The sequence below is a fragment of the Microcaecilia unicolor genome, chromosome 4 (assembly GCF_901765095.1).
Source record: "Microcaecilia unicolor chromosome 4, aMicUni1.1, whole genome shotgun sequence".
NCBI classification, from domain to species: Eukaryota; Metazoa; Chordata; class Amphibia; order Gymnophiona; family Siphonopidae; genus Microcaecilia; species Microcaecilia unicolor.
Window position 1 is genome coordinate 194,977,115 of NC_044034.1, and position 25,067 is coordinate 195,002,181.

The 25,067-nt window shown below is 50.3% G+C and overlaps 2 protein-coding genes across 2 annotated transcripts in view; both read left to right on the forward strand.

The window, feature by feature from the left end:
• GTF2H1 (general transcription factor IIH subunit 1) overlaps positions 1-25,067 on the forward strand; it is a 1,055,813-nt gene that overhangs the window by 506,922 nt on the left and 523,824 nt on the right. The gene's annotated exons all lie outside the window — the stretch shown is intronic.
• The window catches only part of TSG101 (tumor susceptibility 101), a 273,450-nt gene that overhangs the window by 224,055 nt on the left and 24,328 nt on the right, over positions 1-25,067 (forward strand). Inside the window, exon 6 of the mRNA XM_030202449.1 lies at positions 4,431-4,525. Coding sequence (XP_030058309.1) covers positions 4,431-4,525 — 95 coding nt within the window. The remainder of the gene's footprint in view (positions 1-4,430; positions 4,526-25,067) is intronic.

Consider the following 25,067-nt stretch of genomic DNA (forward strand, 5'->3'; position numbering starts at 1 on the left):
ACAAAAACCCACTCACAACTGTACACCACTACCATAGCCCTAAGGGGTGAAGGGGGGCACCTACATGTGGGTAAAGTGGGTTTCTGGTGGGTTTTGAAGGGCTCACATTTACCACCACAAGTGTAACAGGTGGGGGGGGCCTGGGTCTGCCTGCCTGAAGTGCACTGCAGTACCCACTAAAACTGCTCCAGGGACCTGCATACTGCTGTCATGGAGCTGGGTATGACATTTGAGGCTGGCAAAAAAAATTTTTAAGTTTTTATTTATTTATTTATTTTTTTAAAGGGTGGGAGGGGGTTGGTGACCACTGGGGGAGTAAGGGGAGGTCATCCCTGATTCCCTCCAGTGGTCATTTGGTCAATTTGGGCACCTTTTTGAGGCTTAGTCGCAAGAAAAAATGGACCAAGTAAAGTCGGCCAAGTGCTCGTCAGGGACGCCCTTCTTTTCTCCATTATCGGCCGAGGACGCCCATCCCTTAAGCACGCCCCAGTCCCGCCTTCGCTATGCTGCTGACACGCCCCCATGAACTTTGGTCGTCCCTCTGACGGAAAGCAGTTGAGGGCGCCCAAAATCGGCTTTCGATTATGCCGATTTGGGTGACCCTGAGAGAAGGACACCCATCTCCCAATTTGTGTCGGAAGATGGGCGCCCTTCTCTTTCGAAATTAAGCCTGTATGTGCCCCAAGAGTCTCAACATCTGCCGAGCTGTGACTTGCTGTGGCGCTTGAACCTTGGACACTAGGGACAGAAGGTTGTCTGCCCGCGCCTCGGGAAAATAGGCTCGAACCGTTCTTGTGTTGAGCAATGCTCCAATGAACTCCAGTTTCTGAACCGGAGTGAGATGGGGCTTTGGATAATTTATTATGAATCCTAGTATTTCCATCACCTGAATAGTGTTCTGCATGGACTCCCGAGCACCGTCCTCCGATGTGATCTTCACCAGCCAATTGTCGAGATAAGGGAACACATGCACTCCCAGCCTGCGTAGTGATGCTGCAACTACCGCTAGGCATTTTGTGAATACTCTGGAAGCTGATGCTAGGCCAAAGGATCAGCACGTGGTACTGGAAGTGCTGCATTCCCTGCTGAAAATGAAGATACTTCCTGTGAGCTGGAAGTATCGGGATGTGCGTTTATGCATCCTTCAAGTCCAGAGAGCATAGCCAATCGTTTTCTTGAATCATGGGAAGAAGGGTTCCTAGGGAAAACCATCCTGAACTTTTCTCAAATTAGGAATTTGTTCAGGGCCCTTAGGTCTAGGATGGGACGCATCCCCCCTGTTTTCTTCTGCACAAGGAAGTACCCGAAATAGAATCCCAGCCCTTCTTCCCCTGGTGGAACGGGTTCGACTGCATGGGACTTCAGAATGGTGGAAAGTTCCTCTGCAAGTACCTGCTTGTGCTGGGAGCTGAACGAATGAGCTCCCGGTGGACAATTTGGAGGTTTGGATTCCAGATTGAGGGTGTATCCCAACCACACTATTTGAAGAACCCACCGGTTGGAGGTTATTAGAGGCCACCTTTGGTGAAAAAAAACATTAACCTACTTCCGACCAGCAAGTTGTCCAGTATGGATACTTTTAATTTGGCTATTCTTCTCTGGAGCCAGGCAAAAGCCTGTCCCTTGCTTTTGCTGGGGAGCAGTAGGGGCCTTGGGCGCACACTGTTGATGAGAACAAGCGTGCTGGGGCTGAGCCTGAGTAGGCTGGCGAGATGCCGGTGTGTACCTAAGCCTAGAAAAGAAATTGGGAGCACTCCATGTGCCCCCCCCCAAAACCTCCTAGTTGTGGAGGTGGTAGCAGAAGGCGCCTGGAGGGAGAGAGAAGCCATAGCATTTGTGTGCTTCTTGATCTGGTCAACCAGATATTCTACCTTCTCTCCAAAAAGATTATCCCCCCCCCCCCCCCCCGGCAAGGAACATCCACCATCCTCTGCTGGACCAAATGGTCCAGGTCAGAGACACGCAGCGCATCACTATACCTTGAGCAGAGATTCTGGATGCTACATCAAAAGTGTTCGTAAGCGCCCCTGGCCAGAAATTTACGACATGCCTTCTGCTGCCTGACCAGCTGGCGAAAAGGTTCGGCCTGCTCCAGAGGGAGGACATTGACCAAACTAAACAGCTGCCGCACCAAGTTCCACAAGTGGATGCTTGTGAAGAGCTGGCATGATTGTATATGAGCAGCGAGCATAGCAGCCTGATACATCTTCTTCCCAAAAGAGTCCAAGGGCCTAGCTTCTCTGCTTGGGGGCGCCGAAGCATAGTCCCTAGAACTGTTTGCTCTTTTGAGGGCAGAGTCCACCACCATGGAGTTATGGGGTAACAGACCTCATCAACCCAGGTTCACCGTGGATCCGATACTGGTAATCTGTCTTCTTAGGGATTATGGGACCAGACAGAGGGGACCCCTAGTTTAACCTGAGTACTTTATGCAAAGGAGCTGTCACTGCCTCCTTGGATGGAGAGGTGTAGTCCAGGACCTCGAGCACCCTGGGCTCAACCTCCATGTCTACGGGGAATGGAATGACCTGAGCCATCTCCTGCACAAAAGATGAGAAAGAGAGGAGGAGACAGTCTCCTTTCAGGTGGAAGGGAAGGATCAGAGGGAATCCCAAAGGACTCATCTGAGGAAAAGTACCTGGGATCTTCCTCTGACTCCCATGAGCGTTCCTCCTCGGTATCAGAGAGCACTTCCCTCAGAGACTTCCGAGATTGAACCCGCCTCAACGCAGAAGACCAGTGATCTCAATGGCGATGTCACAGAGCCGACTCCCACGCAGACTTCCTCCAATTGCGTCGATGGGGCATCAACCTGGGTGGCAGCGAATACCGGCAAGCAGCACCAAGCTCGGGGACCTCACTGCAAGTGGAGGGCCAGACACAGCTGCAGCAGATGGCAAGTTAGGCGCAAGCACCCCCAACGCCGATGCAGATTGACAAAGCAGTCCTTCCAGAAATTCTGGAAGGCCTGAATGCACTCTTCGAGAACTGCCATCGGAAGAGTCTGCAGGGCCTGTGGAGCAGTCGATGACAAATCTGCCTGGGGCTTGGGAGCAGTAACCGGGCTGCTGCAAGACTGATGTGCCAGCACCTCTTGTATGGAGGGAGAGAGGTCCTCCCAGCGTCTATGCTTCTCTGGTGCCTAGGCCCTCGGTGCCTTGGAGCTCTTGGCACCATTTGTCGAGGGAGAATGGTGTCGGTGCTTCTTCACATTCGCTTCATGCACCTCATGGAGGCTCCTCGGTGCTAACGAGGACGACGTCTAATCCCCACGTACCTCTGGGTTGGGTCCGACGATGGACGGTCCCAAGGGTCTGCATAGCAGGAGGCCTCGAGGCAGGTGGGGACCCACTCGATGCCTTGCTGCTCCCAGTGTGTCGTGGCATCTCAGCAGCCATGCCTACCTCCACTGCTGACGTCGCTGCGTCCCTCAATGCCGCCGCCGTCGCCGACCTTGGTACCGAAGTCAATGCCAACGTTGAAGGACTGGACAGACCCTCCCAAATGTTTTTCTGTCTGGGCTTCTCGAGCCAGTTGAGTCCTTTTCTTCATATGAAGACAAAGGGCACAACTGGCTTGGGCTATGATAGGGCCCAAGGCACTGGATACACCACGAATGGGTATCTGTGCCTGAGATAGTCCGGTTGCACCGAGAACAGCATTTGAAGCCACTGGGAGTCTTCGATGACATGGAAGGGAAGACTACCGTAGTCAAATCAAAAGACTCGATGGTGCCGAAAGAAATGTTCCAAAAACAAAGGGAAAACTCCTGGCCGAGCAGGCCTAAGAACAGTTGCAACTAAAATAAAAGAAAACCTATACGCTGGTTGAAAAACTAAGATCTATAAGGAAATAAAGAAGAAAATAAAGAAAAATGAAGAGAGAGGCGAAAAAAGGCACTGAGGCTCTCCCTGGCGACGAAGCAGATCCAGGTAAATTGAACTGAGGAGCGCTGCCATGCGGCAGGGTAGCAAGGCGCTCAGTGCATGCGTAGTCGGACGCGCAGTGCGCTGGACGGCTCCAGCAAACGTTTTTGCTATACTAAATGCCGGTTCCCGGGCCGGCACAGATCGCCGACCCACTTGTGAGAATAATCAGCCCTTCTTGTCCTCAGAACACTCCTTATCCCAGCTAGTTCTATTGTCTCTCTCATTGCATCTCTGCCCTCTAAAATTATACTATGGTTTAATTTGGATAACCTGTGGCATAAGCAAGTAATGTGAATCAGCTAAGGTCCATTGCTCCCCCTCCCCTTTTTTTTTTTTACTGAATGGCAACTCCAAAACCATTACGCCAGACATTTTATTGACAGAATTAAATGTAGCCTAAATGCACCTTTTTAAAAAATTTTAAATTTATGGGCAGTGGTCATCGATAAAGGCAATGTGACATGGAAAGAATGTAGCTAACATGCTTAATTTTATTTCTAGCGGCTACCAAGGCTATCCCTATCCTTCCGGTGGCCAATATCCACCATCCACAGGCCCATCGCACTACTCCAGCCAGCCTCCTGTGACAGCTGCTGGTGAGTAACAGCTTCTACTGAAATGATTTATATTTAATGTCGTTTTTGTGTTTGTTTGTTTGTTTGTGTGTGTATGTATGTGTGTATATATACAGTGCAAATCAGATAAGCACATGCTCTGTTTAACTGCATGCCATACTTCTGTCCTGTTTTTGGCACCATCAATTTCTATGGGGACAAACTTCGGTTTAGCGCACCACTGATAAGTGCAAGATTCGCTTATATGCATGGTTTAAGACCACTCCTCTGCAGGAAAGACTCGGCATAAGTGCACGCACGGAATATGGAAGCCGATTGGCACGTGACAAAGGGATGGTAAATTTGAAATCTCGGTTAACTGCCACAGGCAGAATAAGCGAAAGAAAGTTGTTAGAGTGTACACTGGAGTCGTCGTCGTCGTCATCGCGCAGCTGTAAGACTTTAACACTGGCTGAACAAATAGAAGTTCTTAAAAAATTAGAAAACAAAGAAAGTCAAGCATCTATTAATATGGTGTCAATCCCAGTCAAATTTCACGTATCTTGAAGCAAAAAGATCAGCTTCTGGAAGACTGGCAAAACAATACAAATCCACACCGGAAACAAACGGGCAGGAAAAGTTGAGGATGTAGAAGATGCTCTTCTTCGGCGGTTTTCTCGAGTCAGGAGCAGACAGTTTCCTGTCAGTGGTCCACTGCTTATGGAGAAAGCTAATCAGCTAGCTGAAAGTCTTGGACTGACTGAATTCAAAGCCACTGTTGGATGGTTGGAAAGATGGAGAGAGGAGCAACATAAAATTCAAGAAACAAGAAACAGCATGGTTAAAAACAAGTTCCTTGTCATCAAGCAGATGCAGCCATTACAGATGGGTTGTGTCCATCAACCAGCAGAGGGAGATAGAGAGCACACTTTTTTCAGTGCCTCATACCAGCTTGCTCCACTGCCTCTCCTTCAGTAATCTCTATCTCCCCTAGCAGAGTGGTTGTAGCATCTTCGAGCTCCATCAAAAATCTGCCTGGAGGTTGCTCCTGTGCTTTTGCCAGTTGTTAGCCAGGGTGTTGGAGGCTATAGCAGCTTCACTTTAAAGGCACATAGGTTCGCCCTTTCCCTGCCTTACCCATACCTCAGTGGATGCGGACACATTGCTTAGCTTTCCCTGTCCTTCCCCACCAACAGTGGATGCAGGCACATAGGTTCACCCTTTCCCTGCCTTTCCCACTCACCTGAGCCTCCGGAGTTCTATTTACCTCTGCTTTCCTCACAGCGTTAAAAAAAAAAAAGGAACAGAGGTTTTTTCCTTGCCTTTTTCTGTGGGACCGGAGCTGTGATACTCGGTCCAGTGAGGTAAGATTGTTTTCTGACTCCTCCGGGTTGGGCCCGCGATCGGGGAGATTTTGGCGCGAACCGCCATTTTGAATTTTACCGCTGTTTTCGGCGATGGCTGGCGAGAATGTAAAGCGCTGTTCCAAGTGTGGCAAGCGCAGATCAGCAGCGGAGCTCTGTAAATCGGGCTGTACAGACATTAGAGCCGGCCCGAGCATGGCGAGCGACGATTCTTCACGCTCTGAGCTGGCAGCAGACGCCATTTTGAATTTACCACATGGCACGACCTCCGCTGATACAGAGAGTCCTGAGCCCGGGGGGAGGCCTCGAAGTGAGGCTGATATGAGAGCTACTAGCCTCGGCAGAGATCCGGGTGCCCAGGGTGAGTTTTTCTCCCCTGATTTTGTCTTATTAATGCATAAAGCATGTATGCTTAAAAGAGCTCTCCCACAAAGCCCTGCAGGGGCCTCTTCTAATGCCCCCCCCCCCCCCCCCCCCGGTGGATTCTAGCCTGGGTATGCCCTCTGAGGTGTTATTCCCTGATAATTGGCAGAATATGAAGCGCAGAAGGGCTCATTCCCCTTCAGAGAGTGCTGCACCTCCATTTCCCCCCCCTCCCCCCATGGTCGGGCTGTGAGGATTCGGAGGACTCTGGCAGGCCTTCATGGTCTGAGGAGCCAGAGTCTGGTGCAGAAGTGACTCAAGATCTGGACGATCCCTCCGCAGCGAGGATTTTCCACCATGATGAGCTGCCAGCGCTTATTTCTGATACCCTGCAGGCTCTCTCTATTGAGGACCCTGACAGTGGCTCAGCCTCCTCTGTGAATCCTAGGATGGCTAGTACCAAAAAGTCTGCTCGAGCCTTTCCTTTGCATGACTCCATCCAAGAGCTTATTTCGGCTCAATGGGCTGACCCTGAGGGACCGTTGAAAGTTTCCAGGGCTATGGGGCAATTATACCCTCTGAGTGAGGAGCATATGGCTCGCTTTGCTATGCCTAAAGTGGATGCCCTAGTCACAGCTGTGTCAAAGAGAACTACCCTCCTTGTTGAAGGAGGTGTTGCCCTGAAGGATATTCAAGACCGTAGACTGGAATCAGCACTTAAACGGTCATTTGAACTTGCAGGTCTCACTATTCGGGCGTCTGCATGCAGTTGTTATGCTGCTAGAGCCTGCCTGGCTTGGTTGCAACAGGCAGTGGAACAGCCCGGTGATGGAGCGGAGCCCTTTTCAGATGTGGCTCCGAGAATGGAGTCGGCCTTGTCCTTTCTTGCTGACGCCCTTTATGATATTGTCAGAGCTTCGGCTAAACACAAGGCAGTAGCAGTGGCGGCTCGCCGTCTTCTTTGGCTACGGCATTGGGCGGCGGACATGGCCTCTAAGCAAAGGTTGGTGAAGTTGCCCTTTCAAGGCCTTCTCCTGTTTGGTGAGGAGTTGGAGAAAATTGTGAAGGGCCTGGGTGAGGCTAAACCCCAGCGCTTGCCCGAAGATAGGCCTCGGCCTTCCTCTAAGGGTGAGGCGGTCCACTCTTTTTACAGACCTCGCTTCTGTGAAGCTCGAAGGTACCACCCGGGGCGTTCTGCTGGGTTCACTTCTCGTGCCCGTTTTCAGCAGAGGAACTCCTTTCGCTCGGACAAGCGTTCCGCAGCCGCTGGCTCAAGGCCTGGAGTTCAGGGGCCTGGAGTTCAGGGGCGACCCTCTCAATGATGGTGCGCCGGCCCTCTCCTCGAGTCCTGTCATCGGAAGACGTCTTTCCCTCTTTGCCGAGGAGTGGGCCAACATTTCCTCAGATCAGTGGGTCTTGGACCTGATCAGAGACGATTACAGAATAGAATTTCACTCCCCTGTAAGAGACGTGTTTGTGGAGTCCCGATGCGGTTCTGCCGCCAGACGGGCGGCGGTAGAGGAGACTTTGCAAGGTCTGATTCAGATAGGGGCCGTGTCCCCGTTACCTCCCACCGAACTCGGCTGCGGCCGCTACTCCATCTACTCTGTGGTGCTGCGAAAAGGAGGGTCTTTTCGCCCTATTCTGGACTTAAAAGAATTAAACAAGTCCCTGAGAGTGCGGCATTTTCACATGGAAGCCCTGCGCTCCGTCATTGAGGCGGTACAGCGAGGAGAGTTTCTCACGTCTCTGGACCTGAAAGAAGCTTACTTGCACATTCCAATTTTGCCCCTGCACCAGAAGTTTCTGAGGTTTGCGGTGATGGGAAAGCATTTCCAGTACCGGGCCTTGCCTTTTGGCCTCGCCACAGCTCCCCGCACCTTTTCGAAGGTTATGGTGGTAGTAGCTGCCTTTCTAAGGCGAGAGGGTATTCGGGTTCACCCATACCTGGACGACTGGCTCATTCGAGCAAACTCTGCTGCAGAGAGTCAGCATGTCACAGCCAGAGTGGTCTCAGTACTTCAATCTCTGGGCTGGGTCGTCAATTTGGCCAAAAGTCACCTGACCCCCTCGCAGTCTCTAGAATATTTGGGGGCCAGGTTCGACACAGCCTCGGGGTATGTGTACCTACCCGAGCAAAGGCGGTGCAAGCTTCAGAATCAGGTCCGTCTGCTCCTTGGATCGATGACGGCCACCATGGAACTGGTACCCTGGGCGAGAGCGCACCTGAGACCTCTACAGTATGCTCTACTCCAAGGATGGTCTCCAGTATCTCAGGATTATCAATGCAGACTCTCTTGACTCCCTGCGGCCCGACTCAGTATGGAGTGGTGGCTCTCAGACAGCATGCTGCGGCGAGGAATGCCGCTGGCGCTCCCCGATTGGTGCCTAGTGGTGACAGATGCCAGCCTGAAAGGCTGGGGCGCACATTGCAAGGGGAAGCATGCCCAGGGTCTATGGACACCCGAGGAGTCGGAGTGGTCCATCAACCGCCTAGAGTTGAAAGCAGTGTTTCAGGCGCTTCTGGCCTTTCAAGTGACCCTGGAAGGATTGGCTGTCAGAGTGATGTCAGACAACACGACAGCAGTGGCCTACATAAATCGACAAGGCGGCACTCAGTGCAGAGCTCTAGCCGTGCAGGCCGAACAAATTTGCCACTGGGCCGAGCTGCATCTACAGTTTCTGTCGGCAGCTCACATTGCAGGTCAGAGCAACGTGCAAGCCAATTATCTAAGCAGGCATCAGATCGATCCAGCGGAGTGGGAACTTGCAGACGAAGTATTCCTGCAGATATGTGCCAAGTGGGGCAAGCCCATGATGGATCTAATGGCGACAAGCACCAATGCCAAAGTCCCGTGCTTCTTCAGCAGACGGAGAGATCCTCGTTCGGCGGGGTTGGATGCCTTGGCTCAACCCTGGCCTCCGGGCCTACTGTATGTGTTCCCTCCGTGGCCCTTGATAGGGCGAGTGCTCCTGCGGATTCGGCTGCATCCAGGAGAAGTGGTTCTCGTCGCCCCGGATTGCCCAGGAGGCCTTGGTATGCAGACCTCCGACAGATGCTCGTAAAGGATCCCCTTCAGTTACCTCTGGTTTCCAACCTGTTGTCACAGGGTCCGGTGACCATAGAGGACGCCGGCCGATTTGGTCTTATGGCCTGGCGATTGAGAGGGCGCAATTGAGAGACAAAGGCTATTCCAATAAAGTAATTACCACTCTCTCCTGCAAGCCCGCAAGCGTTCCACTTCCGTGGCTTATGCCAGGATCTGGCGCCAGTTTGAAGTCTGGTGTGCTTCTAAAGAGATCACACCCCTGCGGGCTCCTGTCTCGCCGATTCTGGACTTTTTGCAGGATGGTGTACAAAAAGGCTTGGCCTATAATTCCCTGCGGGTGCAAGCGGCAGCGTTGGCCTCCCTGCTTGGCAAGGTTGAAGGTGTATCTTTAGCTGCTCATCCAGATGTGGCACGGTTTCTTAGAGGGGTGCTTCGGCTCCGTCCTCCCGTGCGTGCACCTTGTCCAGCGTGGAACCTGGGGCTAGTGCTGAAAGCCCTTCAGGGTGCTCCCTTTGAACCGCTTCGGCTTCAGAGAAAGATTTGACACTGAAGGCCGTCTTTTAGTGGCCATTATTTCGGCGAGACGGGTGTCAGAGCTCCAGGCGCTGTCCTGTAGAGACCCTTTTCTGCAGTTTTCGGAGTCCGGGGTCATGGTTCGGACCGTGCCTTCCTTCTTGCCTAAGGTGGTTTCAGCGTTTCACCTAAACCAACCTATTTTCTTGCCCTCCTTTGTCAAGGAGGAGTTTCCAGAATCTTTTGGGCAATTGCACCTGTTGGACATGCGCAGGACTCTGCTGCAGTATCTGGGAGTTACTAACTCTTTCAGGACCTCTGATCATCTGTTTGTTTTGCTATCAGGGCCTCGCAGAGGGTCTCCAGCGTCTAAAGCCACTATTGCCCGCTGGCTTCAAGAATCTATCTTTTCAGCTTATTTGTTTGCCGGCCGGCCTCCGCCTGATGCCTTTAAGGCGCATTCCACTAGAGGAATTTCCTCTTCTTGGGCTGAAACTGGAGCACTCTCTCTTCAAGAGATTTGTAGTGCAGCAGCATGGGCTTCTAAGCTCTCTTTTGCCCGACATTACAGGCTGGATGTGGCTGCCAGGAGGGATGCACATTTTGGAGCGCAAGTGCTGGCGCGTGGTGTGGCTTGTTCCCGCCCTATCTAGGGATTGCTTTGATACATCCCATCTGTAATGGCTGCATCTGCTTGATGACAAGGAAGGGAAAATTAGGTTCTTACCGTGATAATTTTCTTTCCTTTAGTCATAACAGATGGAGCCATGATCCCTCCCTGTCTGATTGCTATCTGCTGTAAATCTATTTCAGGTTCTGTTCATGTTTCCTGGAGATTCCGTCCTTGGGAGAAAGTCGGAAACAGTTTTCAGGATTCTTGTTCAATTAAAGGAGGATGACTTAATTCCCTCCAGTTTCATGTTTTGGAGGATGAGTTTATTCCCTCCGGGAGGATGAGTTTATGCCCTCCGGGAGGATGTTTCATTCCCTCCATTCTGAGTTAATGCCTTTTGTTGTAGGGCCATCGTTCGCTGTGAGGAAAGCTCATGTTATTCCCATTGCGGTTTGCTATACTGCTTTGGAAGCTTCAATTACTGAAGGAGAGGCAGTGGAGCAAGCTGGTATGAGGCACTGAAAAAAGTGTGCTCTCTATCTCCCTCTGCTGGTTGATGGACACAACCCATCTGTAATGGCTGCATCTGCTATGACTAAAGGAAAGAAAATTATCACGGTAAGCAGGGCCGTGCCTAGGGTCTCTGGCGCCCCCTGCAGACTATCAGTTGGCGCCCCCCCTGCAGACTTATCAGTTGGCGGCAGCGGCGCCCCTCCCTTCCCCCGTGAAAATGATCGCTCACCACTTGCCACACTGACAGGAATTGTCAGTAATATTCTTAGAAACAAATTGCTATACATTGCAAAATAAGATAGCAGATGTAAATTCTCAAAGTGGACATATTCCAAACACTAAAATGAAAATAAAATGATTTTTTTCCTACCTTTGTTGTCTGGTGACTTTCTTTTTCTGATCATGCTGGCCCAGTATCTGATTCTGCTGCTTCTGTCCTCTTAACTCCATTTCCAGGGCTTCCTTTCCATTTATTTCTTTCCTTTCCTCCTTTCTTCTTCATTTCTGGTCCTCAGCTTCTGCCTATTTTCTTCATCCATGTGCAGTTTTTCTCCTCTCTTCCTTTTCCCTCATTTCATCTCCTTCATCTCGCTTCCCTCCCCTCTATGTCCAGCAATTTCTCCTCTCTCCCTGAACCCTGCCCTCCCATCCATGCTCCTCTGTCCCCTGCCCCCTCCATTCATTCCTATCCAGCAATTCCCCTCTCTCCCTGAGCCCTGCCATCCCATCCATGCTCCTCTGTCCCCCTCCATTCATCCCTATCCAGCAATTCCCCTCTCTCCCTGAGCCCTGCCCTCCCATCCATGCTCCTCTGTCCGCTCCATTCATTCCTATTCAGCAATTCCCCTCTCTCCCTGAGCCCTGCCCTCCCATCCATGCTCCTCTGTCCCCTCCATTCATCCCTAATTCCCTATCCAGCAATTCCCCTCTCTCCCTGAGCCCTGCCCCTCCCATCCATGCTCCTCTGTCACCCTCCATTAATCCCTATCCAGCAATTCCCCTCTCTCCCTTCCATGACCCCCCTTCGCATCCATGCTTCTCTCTCCCCTGTCCTCCCGCTCCCATCATGTCCCAGTTGGCCTGGCCCGCCCTCTTCTCCCCTCCCCCTTCGCATCCATGCTCCTCTCTCCCCTGCCCTCCCGCTCCCATGTCCCAGTTGGCCTGGCCCGCCCTCTTCTCCCCCCCCCCTTCGCATCCATGCTCCTCTCTCCCCTGCCCTCCCGCTCCCATTGTTCAACTGCCCGCCCTCAGAAGAAGGCGGAACACAGCGAAGGGAAGGCTAGAGACGTCGGGAGCGCCGCCTCCTTCACTGACGCTGCGCTGCTGGACCGCCACGGAGGTAAATTTAAAAAGAAAAAAAAAGAAAAGGGATGTTGGAGGGGGGGAGAAGAGGGCGGGCAATTGAACAATGGGAGCGGGAGGGCGAGCGAGGTGAGCATGGTGCGGCGGCGCCCCCCTGCCATGCTTACCCCGCTTACCGTGTTGGCACGGCCCTGACGGTAAGAACCTAATTTTCCCATGCTGATGACTTTGGTGCTGAAAATTGGGTTGTTTCAGTTCTTCCTACCATCTTGAACGAGTTTGCACCTCTACTGGCGAGCGATTCCTGATGGAACACTTGCATTCAAACAAGCCGAAACTACAGGAAGTAAAACGTCGAAGGACCGACTGACGATCCTCCTTTGCTGCAATATGGATGGGAGTGAGAAGTTGGAACCACTCGTCATTAGAAAGAGCAAACAGCCCCGTTGCTTCAAGAATGTTAAGCGACTTCCTTTGTCATACGAGGCTAGCGCAAATTCATGGATGATTGGGGAAATTTGGAAGCAGTGGCTAAAGAAGTTAGACACTAGAATGCGGACACAAAAGCGTCAGATTTTGTTGCTTTGTGATAATTGTGCTGTGCACAGTGATGATGTCAGGCTGTCTAACGTCAAGGTGGTCTTCCTGCCACCAAATACTACCTCTCTGATCCAACCTATGGATCAGGGCCTAATAGCCAATTTCAAAAAACATTATTGGGCTCTTGTGCTATGTCGTCTGATGACCAGACTGGCAAGGATAAACGTGCTGTTGAACTGGCTATTGATACCCCAGCCGGTGTTTCTGAAGAGGAGTTTCATCACTACGTAGCTGTTGATTTTGATCTACAAACAGCTGACGACAGCACTGATGTCGAGATATGCGCCTACACGCAGGCAATGGCTGATGATGAAACAGATGATGAAATGAGCAGCGAGGCACATGCTGACGAAATTCAACAACCTCCTGTCACTTTTGCAAAAGCACTGGAGAGTCTCAACACTGTGCGAGCCTATCTGTAGGCCACTAGATGTCAGTGCTATGACAGATTTTACCGTCTGACAGACGTAGTCTATGGAACTCACAGACACAATAGTGTACAGAGGACTATCACTGATTACTTCAAGTAAGCCTAATGTCAGTTAGCGGACACTGTATAACGTAAGTTAACAGAGACTGTATACTGTACGTATAATAAACATTCTCCGAGGACAAGCAGGCTGCTTGTTCTCACTGATGGGTGACGTCCACGGCACCCCCTCCAATCGGAATCTTCACTAGCAAAGACGTTTGCTAGCCCTCGCGCGCCCATGCGCACTGCGCATGCGCAACCGTCTTCCCGCCCGAACCGGCTCATGTTCGTCAGTCTTTTGTCCGCGCTCGGGACGGTCGTGTTTTGCCGCCGTTTCGTGCCCCTCAGGAGACCTCGCGCGTCTTTTGCGTTTTTTCTACTTTTTTCTGTGTTTAAAAAAAAAAAGAGGTTCCCCTTTTTTCCCGTATTTCTAGTTTTTTTCCAGCGTAAGTGTCCTTTCGCTTTCGGGAGCGGCCTTGTTGGCCGCCCGTACGGGTTTTTCTCCCTTTTTTTTTCGGTGCCTATTGTCATCATCACGAATTTTGATTTCGCCGGCGCGATTTTTCCGCCCATGTCATCGAAGCCTTCCAGTGGCTTCAAGAAGTGCACCCAATGCGCCCGGATAATCTCGCTCACTGATAGGCATGCTTCGTGTCTTCAGTGTCTGGGGACTGGGCACCGCCCGCAGGCCTGTAGTCTTTGTGCTCTTTTGCAGAAGAGGACTCGGGTAGCGAGATTAGCCCAGTGGAACGTTCTGTTCTCCGGCGCTTCGACGGCAACAGCATCTCGGGATTCATCGAGTGCATCGGCGTCGGCAGCACCGAAGTCTTCGGGGAGTACATCGGCGTCGAAGGCATCGAGGCGTATTCCTCCTGCATCGACGGTACCGAGACTTCGGAAGAGTGCATCGGTGTCGGTGGTACAGGGACCCCCGCTGGTGCTGATGTCGTCGGACGGTGGTGCTTCGTCTGGAGTGCAGGTGAGGGCTGTCCATTCCCCTGCTGGTGGCGGTGAGCCTTCGGGTGGGTCTCCCCCTACGCTGAGGGCTCCTGCGGTACAGCCCCCCCGGGATCAACCATCTTCGGACCCGGCCCCGAGGAAGCGACGTCTGGATTCAACGTCCTCATCGGTACCGGGGAGCTCCGGTGATATGCTTCGCTCGAAGAAGTCAAAGAAGCATCATCACCGGTCACCTTCCCAACTTGGTACCGGGAGCTCTGGGTCGCCGAGGGAGTCGGCACCCAGCAGGCATCGGCACCGGGAGGACCGCTCACCCTCCATCCAGGAGGTGTCTGTGCGCTCTACCCCGGACAGCCCGGTACCGCCTCCGCGCCCGGAACAGATTCTGACCTCGACGCCTGCACCGGCTTCTCAGTCTTTCTCCACAGCTGCTCTGCACGAGAGTCTCCGGGCCATTTTTCCAGGCATCCTGGAAGAGCTGTTACGCCCTTCTCCTCCGGTACCAGGGGTGCTTGCGCCACCGGTGCCGTCGAGTGAGGCGACGGCTGGCCCTTTGCACGGGGTGAGGTCCCCGGGGCTTCGGCTGCCTCCCAGGTGGACTCCCCGACGACATCGAGGGAGGGAGCTTTGCCGCTGCCAGCCAGGGAGTCCACCTCTCGACGCTCCCACCGTGGCCGTGTTTCCGCGGAGTCGGAACGTGCGCGGCTTCAGACACAGGTTCGTGAACTTCTGTCTGATACCGGTGATGAGGCCTCGTGGGAGGCGGAGGAGGACATCAGATATTTCTCTGACGAGGAGTCTGTTGGCCTTCCTTCTGACCCCACTCCCTCCCCTTAAAGGCAGCTTTCTCCTCCCGAGAGTCTGTCTTTCTCGGCCTTTGTCCGGGAGATGTCTACGGCCATCCCCTTCCCGGTGGTCGTGGAGGATGAGCCAAGGGCTGAGATGTTTGAGCTCTTGGACTATCCTTCTCCACCTAAGGAAGCGTCCACAGTACCCATGCATCATGTCCTAAAAAAGATATTGCTGGTGAACTGGACCAAGCCACTAACTAATCCCCACATTCCCAAGAAGATAGAATCCCAGTATCGGATCCATGGGGACCCAGAGCTGATGCGCACTCAGTTGCCTCACGACTCTGGTGTGGTGGATCTGGCCCTGAAGAAGGCTAAGAGTTCTAGGGAGCATGCTTCGGCGCCCACGGGCAAAGACCCCAGAACCTTAGACTCCTTTGGGAGGAAGGCCTATCATTCTTCCATGCTCGTGGCCAAGATTCAATCATACCAGCTCTACACGAGCATCCATATGCGGAACAATGTGCTGAAGCTGGCGGACTTGGTGGACAAGCTCCCTTCTGAGCAAGCCAGGCAGCTGAAGGCATGTAGGAAATTCCTGGCCAGAGGAGTATTTGATACCTTCGATGTTGCGTCCAGGGCCGCTGCTCAAGGTGTGGTGATGCGCAGACTCTCATGGCTGCGTGCCTCCGACCTGGAGAATAGGATCCAGCAGCGGATTGCGGACTCCCCTTTCCAAGCGGATAACATTTTTGGGGAAAAGGTCGAACAGGTGGTAGAACAGCTCCACCAGCGGGATAACGCTTTCGACAAATTTTCCCTCCTGCAGCCTTCAACATCTACTTCATCAGGTAGACGTTTTTATGGGGGAAGGAGGGCTGTTCCCTACTCTTCTGGTAAGCGTAGGTACAATCCTCCCTCTCGACAGCCTGCGGCCCAGGCTAAGCCCCAGCGCGCTCGCTCTCGTCAGCAGCGTGCGCCTCAGCAAGGCCCCACAGCTCCCCAGCAAAAGCATGGGGCAAGCTTTTGACTGGCTCCAGCAGAGCATAGCTGATATCACAGTGTCCGTGCCGGACGATCTGCCGGTCGGGGGGAGGTTGAAAGTTTTTCACCAAAGGTGGCCTCTTATAACCTCCGACCGTTGGGTTCTTCAAATAGTCCGGCAAGGATACGCCCTCAATTTGGCCTCCATGCCTCCAAATTGCCCACCGGGAGCTCAGTCTTTCAGCTTCCAGCACAAGCAGGTACTTGCAGAGGAACTCTCCGCCCTTCTCAGCACCAATGCGGTCAAGCCCGTGCCACCGGGGCAAGAGGGGCTGGGATTCTATTCCAGGTACTTCCTTGTGGAAAAGAAAACATGGGGGATGTGTCCCATCCTAGACCTAAGGGCCCTGAACAAATATCTGGTCAAGGAAAAGTTCAGGATGCTTTCCCTGGGCACCCTTCTTCCCATGATTCAGGAAAAAGCTTGGCTATGCTCTCTGGACTTAAAGGATGCTTACACGCATATTCCGATACTGCCAGTTCACAGACAGTATCTTCGATTCCGTCTGGGAACACGTCACTTCCAGTACTGTGTGCTACCCTTTGGGCTCGCCTCCGCGCCCAGGGTGTTCACGAAGTGCCTGGCTGTGGTAGCAGCAGCGCTCCGCAGGCTTGGAGTGCACGTGTTCCCGTATCTCGACGATTGGCTGGTGAAGAACACATCCAAGGCAGGAGCTCTACAGTCCATGCAGATGACTATTCGACTCCTGGAGCTACTGGGGTTTGTGATAAATTATCCAAAGTCCCATCTTCTCCCAGTACAGAGACTCGAATTCATAGGAGCTCTGCTGGATTCTCGGACGGCTCGTGCCTATCTTCCTGAGACAAGGGCCAACAATCTGTTGTCCCTTGTCTCCCGGGTGCGAGCGTCCCAGCAGATCACAGCTCGGCAGATGTTGAGATTGCTCGGCCACATGGCCTCCACAGTTCATGTGACTCCCATGGCTCGTCTTCGCATGCGATCTGCTCAATGGACCCTAGCTTCCCAGTGGTTTCAGGCTGCTGGGGATCTAGAGGACGTGATCCACCTGTCCACAAGTTTTCTCGAATCCCTGCACTGGTGGACGATTTGGTCCAATTTGACTCTGGGACACCCTTTCCAAATTCCTCAGCCGCAAAAAGTGCTGACTACGGATGCGTCTCTCCTGGGGTGGGGAGCTCATGTCGATGGGCTTCACACCCAGGGAAGCTGGTCCCTCCAGGAACAAGGTCTACAGATCAATCTCCTGGAGTTACGAGCGGTCTGGAACGCTCTGAAGGCTTTCAGAGATCGGCTGTCCCACCAAATTATCCAAATTCAGACAGACAACCAGGTTGCCATGTATTACATCAACAAGCAGGGGGGCACCGGATCTCGCCCCCTGTGTCAGGAAGCCGTCAGCATGTGGCTGTGGGCTCGCCGTCACAGCATGTTTCTCCAAGCCACATATCTGGCAGGCGTAAACAACAGTCTGGCCGGCAGGTTGAGCAGGATTATGCAACCTCACGAGTGGTCGCTCAACTCCCGAGTAGTGCGCCGGATCTTCCAAGTGTGGGGCACCCCCTTGGTAGATCTCTTCGCATCTCAAGCCAACCACAAGGTCCCTCAGTTCTGTTCCAGACTTCAGGCCTACGGCCGACTGGCATCGGATGCCTTCCTCCTGGATTGGGGGGAAGACCTGCTGTATGCTTATCCTCCCATACCTCTGATGGGGAAGACTTTGCTGAAACTCAAGCAGGACCGAGGCACCATGATTCTGATTGCTCCTTTTTGGCCGCGTCAGATCTGGTTCCCTCTTCTTCTGGAGTTGTCCTCCGAAGAACCGTGGAGATTGGAGTGTTTTCCAACCCTCATCACCCAGAACGAAGGGGCGCTTCTGCATCCCAGCCTCCAGTCTCTGGCTCTCACGGCCTGGATGTTGAGAGAGTAGACTTTGCCTCTTTGGGTCTGTCGGAGGGTGTCTCCCATGTCTTTCCTGCTTCCAGGAAAGATTCCACTAAGAGGAGTTACTTCTTTTTATGGAGGAGGTTTGCCGTCTGGTGTGACAGCAAGGCCTTAGATCCTCGCTCTTGTCCTACACAGACCTTGCTTGACTACTTCTGCACTTGTCTGAGTCTGGTCTCAAGACCAGCTCTGTAAGGGTTTACCTTAGCGCAATCAGTGCATACCATTACCGTGTGGAAGGTAAGCCGATCTCGGGACAGCCTTTAGTTGTTCGCTTTATGAGAGGTTTGCTTTTGTCAAAGCCCCCCATCAAACCTCCTACAGTGTCATGGGATCTCAATGTCATTCTCACCCAGCTGATGAAACCTCCTTTTCAGCCACTGAATTCATGCCATCTGAAGTACTTGACCTGGAAGGTCATTTTCTTGGTGGCAGTAACTTCCTCGTAGAGTCAGTGAGCTTCAGGCCCTGGTAGCCCATGCTCCTGGTTAAATGCCCCCCCTTTTAGACCCCTTTTTGTCCCCTCTACACGGAAGGTTAAAGAGCGTTAGTTCATCCAAAAGGGTTTGAATTGTTTCCCTGACCTCAAGGGTTACCCAGTCCCATGGGGGTCTGTTCTGGGGAGGCATCAGAAGGCGGAGTTCAAAGCTTATTCCCATGACCACAGCTTTCTGTCCATTAGGATCAAAGTAAATCTTTAACCTTTTATTTTCCCACATATATTATATTGAAGATCAACCCAAATTAGTTCAGGGAATCAGTATTATTGGTGTGTGGATTACTTAGTAGATCAAGTGATAAATAGAAGGTAGATAGTAATATAGAAATGAAGACAAAGATAGTTTCCAGAGATAAAGTATTTATTCTCACCAATATAAGGTCTTCAGGACAGTACAATCATCAAACAGATCCTGAGTTCAACTGGACAGAGCTCTGCTGTCGGTCAAGTGTTGGAGGAAACTTCTCACTTTCTGTCTAAATCTCATCTCCTTTTATAGGCGAAGACCTCTATACAAATTAATGGCAAGACCCTGTTTTTTTTTTATTCTTGCCCAACTCTTTCCGGCAGGTGTACATCTGTACCATCTGTACCATCTCTTTTCCGGTTCTAGCTATTTCAAAACATTTCCGTTCTCGTAAACATCTTGTTTTTTTCTTGATACCAAAATATCTATTTTAGCTATTGCAAATGATTGTGAAACTTCCGTTTTCGTCAACACTTGTTTTTTTTCTTTCTCTCCTATTATTAACATATCAGCTTTCATAACATCTTATGATCTGAGTATCATCTCATAGAAGCACAGACTTCATTTTAAAAACCAGATTTTATCCATTCTAATCCATTTTTCAACCATCATATGTGCTACATTCAATTTGTAAGTTGTACCAGGTTTTATTAACACTCTTCCTGCAATCCTGCTTCTGCAGGTTCTCTACTATAAGGCCATCAATGGGTTATCAGGCCTATTCAGGACTTCTCAGCTGGCCAAAGCCCTGTAACTTGGCCTACCACCATTCCAGTGGATAGGCCTCAAGCTACAACACATATTAACATTCCCCTCTTCACCCTATCCCATAGGGTGACACCAGGGTTAACATACCATGGTACCATCCATTCCAGAAGGTATTCTATCGGTTTATTGCATTTGGAGAGTCTAATCAAAAACCTGTATAGTCCAACTTGTTTGAATTGAGATTAAATTACCGAACTCTATTATTTCAATTCTTCTTGGGACTTACTCTTATCTGCAGTTGAATGAAAGCACTAACAACTATATTTTCCAACCTATTAATATGCAGGTTCTATCTTACTTCTACCTATATATGTATATACTGTTAACAATCATTAGTTCTTTGGTTATATGCTGATTATATCTTGAGTATATATTTGCATAGATTAAATAATCATATTGAATATTGATTACCTTGTTCCATAAAGCATTACGTTATTATATTGTATCCCTGTGTGCTATTACCTGATTATACAGTTGCAGACATTTCTATAGTGTCTCTAGCATTCGCATAGCGATTGGTCCGTCTCAAAGGGAGATAGTCCAATGTGTTATCTCCAGTGGTGTTGGGAAGGAGATTTTCATACAGGACATATTGTCCTGCTGTTGTCTTTTTTGTTATTGCAGTTTCAATCAAGCGTTCTACTAAGCCTCTAGCACAAGGGATTATGCAACATCCTACTAGTACAAAAATTGCTACCACTATGATTATGGTAGTGGCTGCAGAAATGATAAATGTCTTCCATTTACCAAATGCTTTATCCATCCAACCAGTCCAAGAAGTGTCGACACCAGAGTTCTCTGCCAATTCTTGTGACAGTGAGGTTAAGCCTTGTAAAGCTCTGGTGATCGATCCATCTGGAGCAGTATTGTTGGGGATAAAAGTGCAACACTGTGTACCTATCTTTTGGCACACCCCGCCATCCGCTGCCAAAATCTGGTCAAGCACTAATCTGTTTTCTAACGTCATTCTGCTGGTGGCATCTAATTGTGTTGCAATTCCTTGGACCGCGTCTCTGGTGTAATTGACAAATCTCTGCTGGTTGTAGTATATATAGTTAATCCAGTCTAAATTTTTATTTATAGTAGCCCACCAAAAGAAAACTGATTCGAACCCTGCGGCTATCTGGTTTCTGGCTTTGAACTCATCAGGTACCCCTCTTGGAACTCCAATTGCATCTATATATACCCGATCATCAAAGGATCCAGGCATTGCATCTCTCTTCACTCGTGAGGAAGAGCTGCTATGAGGAGGGAGCAAGGATGCTATAATGATTGGAATTACCAATTTGACTAAAGCACATCTGCCTGTCCAACTTCTGTGAAGTGTATGGTGGATAGTATGGGTTCCACAGTACCACCATATGTCTGCTCTAGCCTGTGAAAACTCTGTGAGGTTCAGATTTCGCAGAGTCCCTTTTTCTAGGGTTGTGTTACAATTAGTCAAATTTCCTAGAAACCGTGTATTTTTCACCCCATATCGTTCCAGACATGTATGATATCTGGTAGCAGGATCTGGAATCCTGAATGCAGGTGGAACCCTCATCCGAGGGGGTAAGTAGGGGTGGTGTTTGTCAAGATGTTGACAAGACTGATTCACTTCAGTTGTTACCTGAAGTAACTCTAGCATACACCAAAAACCATCTGGGTCATTGTGGAGATCTAAAGGAAAGGGGACTACTGTTGGTTCTGCTCTTGCATGGGAACAAAAATAACAATTAGAGACATTCAAACTCTTTGTAGTATAATGCGCCCATTCGAGCCACAAGTTTGTTTCTCCAAATCCTGTTTCTAATGCCATTAAATCTTTGGAATTATTAATTGGCACGATCTGATAAGGAATCTTTACTTCTGGGATCTTTGTTGGCATCAAAGGATTCTTTTCTAGTTGTGCTGGGGGTGGAACAATCTTAAATTTGCCAATGGGGTCTCTACCTGTGGCATCAATTTCTAAGGAATAAGTTCTGTATGTAACAGCCGTTACTCCTCTGAAAGTGATAGCCACTTGATTACATTTGGTCATTGAACAAAGGCCAGTCACTCGCAATTTCATAATGGAAATGCTCTTTTTGAGATCTGGAATTTCGCTACCTGAGTAGGGAACCCATGAACCTGTGTACCACCATACTTGTGCCCAACTTCCGCAATTGGAGAAGGGACACAGGTATATTTCAAAAGCTGACAAATATTGCTGCACAGGATGTTCACCACACATAGTGTAGGCACACACATCAAGGGTTATTGTGGTCGTGTCTTTTGTGGTGGGTAATGTTATTTCGTAAGTGGTCGTAAATTTTTGCAGAAATTTTTCTAAATCCTGTGCTCCATGTACAATGGGCATGGTGAGCACACACAAGAAAAGGGCCAGGCACTTCATGTTGGTAGTTTTCATGATTAGATGTTAGATCTGGACTGTACAAAAGGCAATTGGCGGCTAAGAATAAAAGTGAGTAACAGAATCACCCCTAGGGTTTTAGCAAGAGCTGCAATGACAATAATCAATATCCCAAAATATAACAAGGCTTGATATATCATTAGGTATGACTTGGGTAAGGGGGGTAATCTCTGATAGCCCCTTTCTCAGTGGGATCGGGTACTTCAAAAAGACTATATATTTCCAAAGGTCCCAATCCAACCTCTCTGAAAAACAAAAAAGGTATCCAGTCAGTGCCAAGTATGGCGTATGTGAATAACCAAAAATCCACCACGTCACCAGTTTCTGGTCTTATTAGGAGCTCATCAGTCTGTTCAACCTGTAAACCCAAGCTTCCTCCAAATAATGCCAGAGTATGAGTAACTGTTCGACTGGCACCGAGTGTCCAACTCTCAAGTAAGGGTTCACACAGTGTCTGATATCGAGTGAGGGGATCCCAATTGGGATTGTCTTCTGGAGCTGGGTCCCAATGGGGAAATCTTAATTCTCGAGGATCTAAAAGGTACTCTGGGATTACTTGATCATCTAAATTAGGCAACGGTAGTGGAGATTCAAGGGAAGGAACTGTTTGCGGCGGTGAAGGCTGGTTGTTTAGTCTGCTATGGGACATATATTATGTCACGGGTGTAACAGTCAATGAGGGGTGTTGGGCTATCTGGGAGGACGTGTAGCTGGGACTCTGGTACTTGGAGTGGTTAAGGTAGTATTCGTGGGAGGAGGAGCGTCAGTATTAGGCACCAAACGATAAGGAGGAGGGGTGGTTCGTAATACAGACAAGGTAATATTATCCTCAAAAGTAGTTGCACGATTGGGAACAATATGAACCGAGCTACTGATATTAGAGGGAACACTTGTAGAATGCAAAATAGGAGAATTAGTGAGGACAGGAGTAGTTGCAGAGTTCTCAATAGGCACTGTAGGATTGCCAGTTGAAAAGTCTGTTGTGGCAGATGTGTCTGCCCAGGGGTGGGATTCCTGGTGGCAAGGGGACTGATCTTTTTGATCGTTTGGAGGGATGTGTGTCCAAACAAGCGTGTGAATGTGGTATACTGTTGGGGTTCTGTGTAGGCTGCTGTTGTAGTTGTTGGAACAGGAGGAGTTGCAAATACAGAAGTAGTTGCAAGTACTGCTGGGGTAGTTGCAAGTACAGAGGTAGTTGCAAGTACTGCTGGGGTAGTTGCAAGTACAGAGGTAGTTGCAAGTACTGAGGCGTTTCCAACGGGCAAAGTAACGTTGCCAGTGGGAAAGGCACTGAGTGTGATCCAAAGATCAAAGAGGTTTCTGTCAGCAGTATAGGTAAACAGGGTAGTGAGAAACAACACCAAACCTATACAAAGTATGATAAGACACAAGAGTCCAACAGCAAACAATCGAGCAGATGGAAAGCAGAAGAAGAGGGTGTACTGATGTAACACCGTAACTGCTGCTGAAACAACACTTGCAACGGTGCTGTTTGTGTCCGTGTCGTCTGGAATGGTGTCATCTTCCAGATAAGGTTCGTCAAAGTCGTTGGACCAATGGGTATTGGTTTCAGATAACTGCTCAGAGTCACACTTGTCAACAGGGTAAAGCTCGGTTCTTTGTGGATCTGGTTCCTTGATGTCCTCAAGGGCAGCAAGGTTCTCTGATGTTGGTTCCCTACGGAGGGTTGATTCCCTGCGGAGTAGTATAGCAACTGAAGAGGCGGAGGGAGGTGGTAAGGGGGTTGGAACCTTCTGTAAGGGAATAGTCTGTAAGGGGATGGTTTCTTCTGGAGTGGACTGTGACCGGACTTGGCTTGGCATTTATCTGGCCTGATTCGGGAAGTACAAGTGTAAAATGTCGAGTAGCTCACTGATGTTGCTGTACAAATTCTGCAGTGTTAAAAAGTGCTCAGACTCTGGTTCACCCAGATTCAAATCTGCTGCAAAATTGCGGATTCTGATGAGACGGATACGAAGGTCAACGTAGGGAAGTGGGAATTCTGGAACAGTGGAAGGTGGAGGTGAGGATGGCCACTCAAATGCAGGTTCGAGTACTGGTGGTTGTTCAGGTGGTGACTCAGGTGACTCAAGCAATTGTTTTGATGGTGATATCAGCGAGATCTAGCAGGTGCGATTCGGGAGATGGTCGGTCTTGTGCAACTAGTTGATTAAGTTTCTGATCTAGTTGATCCAAATGATTACACAGTGATGCTGGGTGCGGTGTTGGTGGTCTTGGGCTCAGTGGCGGTGGAGATGGGGTCCGCGGTGGGGCAGGTTTCTGCATGGATCTAGGTAAGTCCGATTGCGATCAAGCTCCTTACCAAGATCCAGTGACACCTACCGCCCCACCACCTTATGATGCAGCTACTGCCGCAAGCACTACCAAGCTGCTACCATGTGCAGTGGGATATACCCCAATACCCCCAGGATATTGTGATAAACCTATCACAGATCCTCTGCTACAGAATTCCCAGGGATCACAGACAGTGACACCTTTGCTACCTGCGGGATCTCTAGCTCCTGCGAATTTCAACCCACCTACCACCGTGCACATTGCCGGGGTTGTTGATATATCTCCTGTTTCATCTCAAAAGAACCCTATCCCTATGTCCCAGGGGTCGGCACCAACTCAGCCGCACATAACCCCCGCAACAATACCAGTGGCTCAGACTCTCGCTCAGTCGCTCACGGTCACCACTGCTCCAATGATGCAAGCAACTACCCAGACCCAGACTCTTACCCCACAGACACGTCATGTCTATCGTACTATCGACGGTTATGAGATTGAGATACCCCCTCCCATTATTGAACAATATCCTTGTGCCCAGAACCCACCGGTTCCGGTCAACATCCAACGCCCAGCTACCAGTCAAACTGACGCGGCTGCCCAGACTTCCCTCTGTCCAGCACTTGGATCAGGATTGACCTCACACATGATCACCCAAACGACTACCTACCCACACATGGGACATACAACTCAAACATCACCTCCACCACCACGTTGGGACACCTCTGCCAAACTGGTCCCTTGCCCCCTGCATCCCTACCTTGCCCCACCCTGTCTCACTTACGACGGATGGGCTTTATTCCATGTAGTCCTGCTACACAGACACGGGCTATTTGTCAGGAACTCTATGATCGGGGTTTCATTAAAGAGCCCCCTGTTC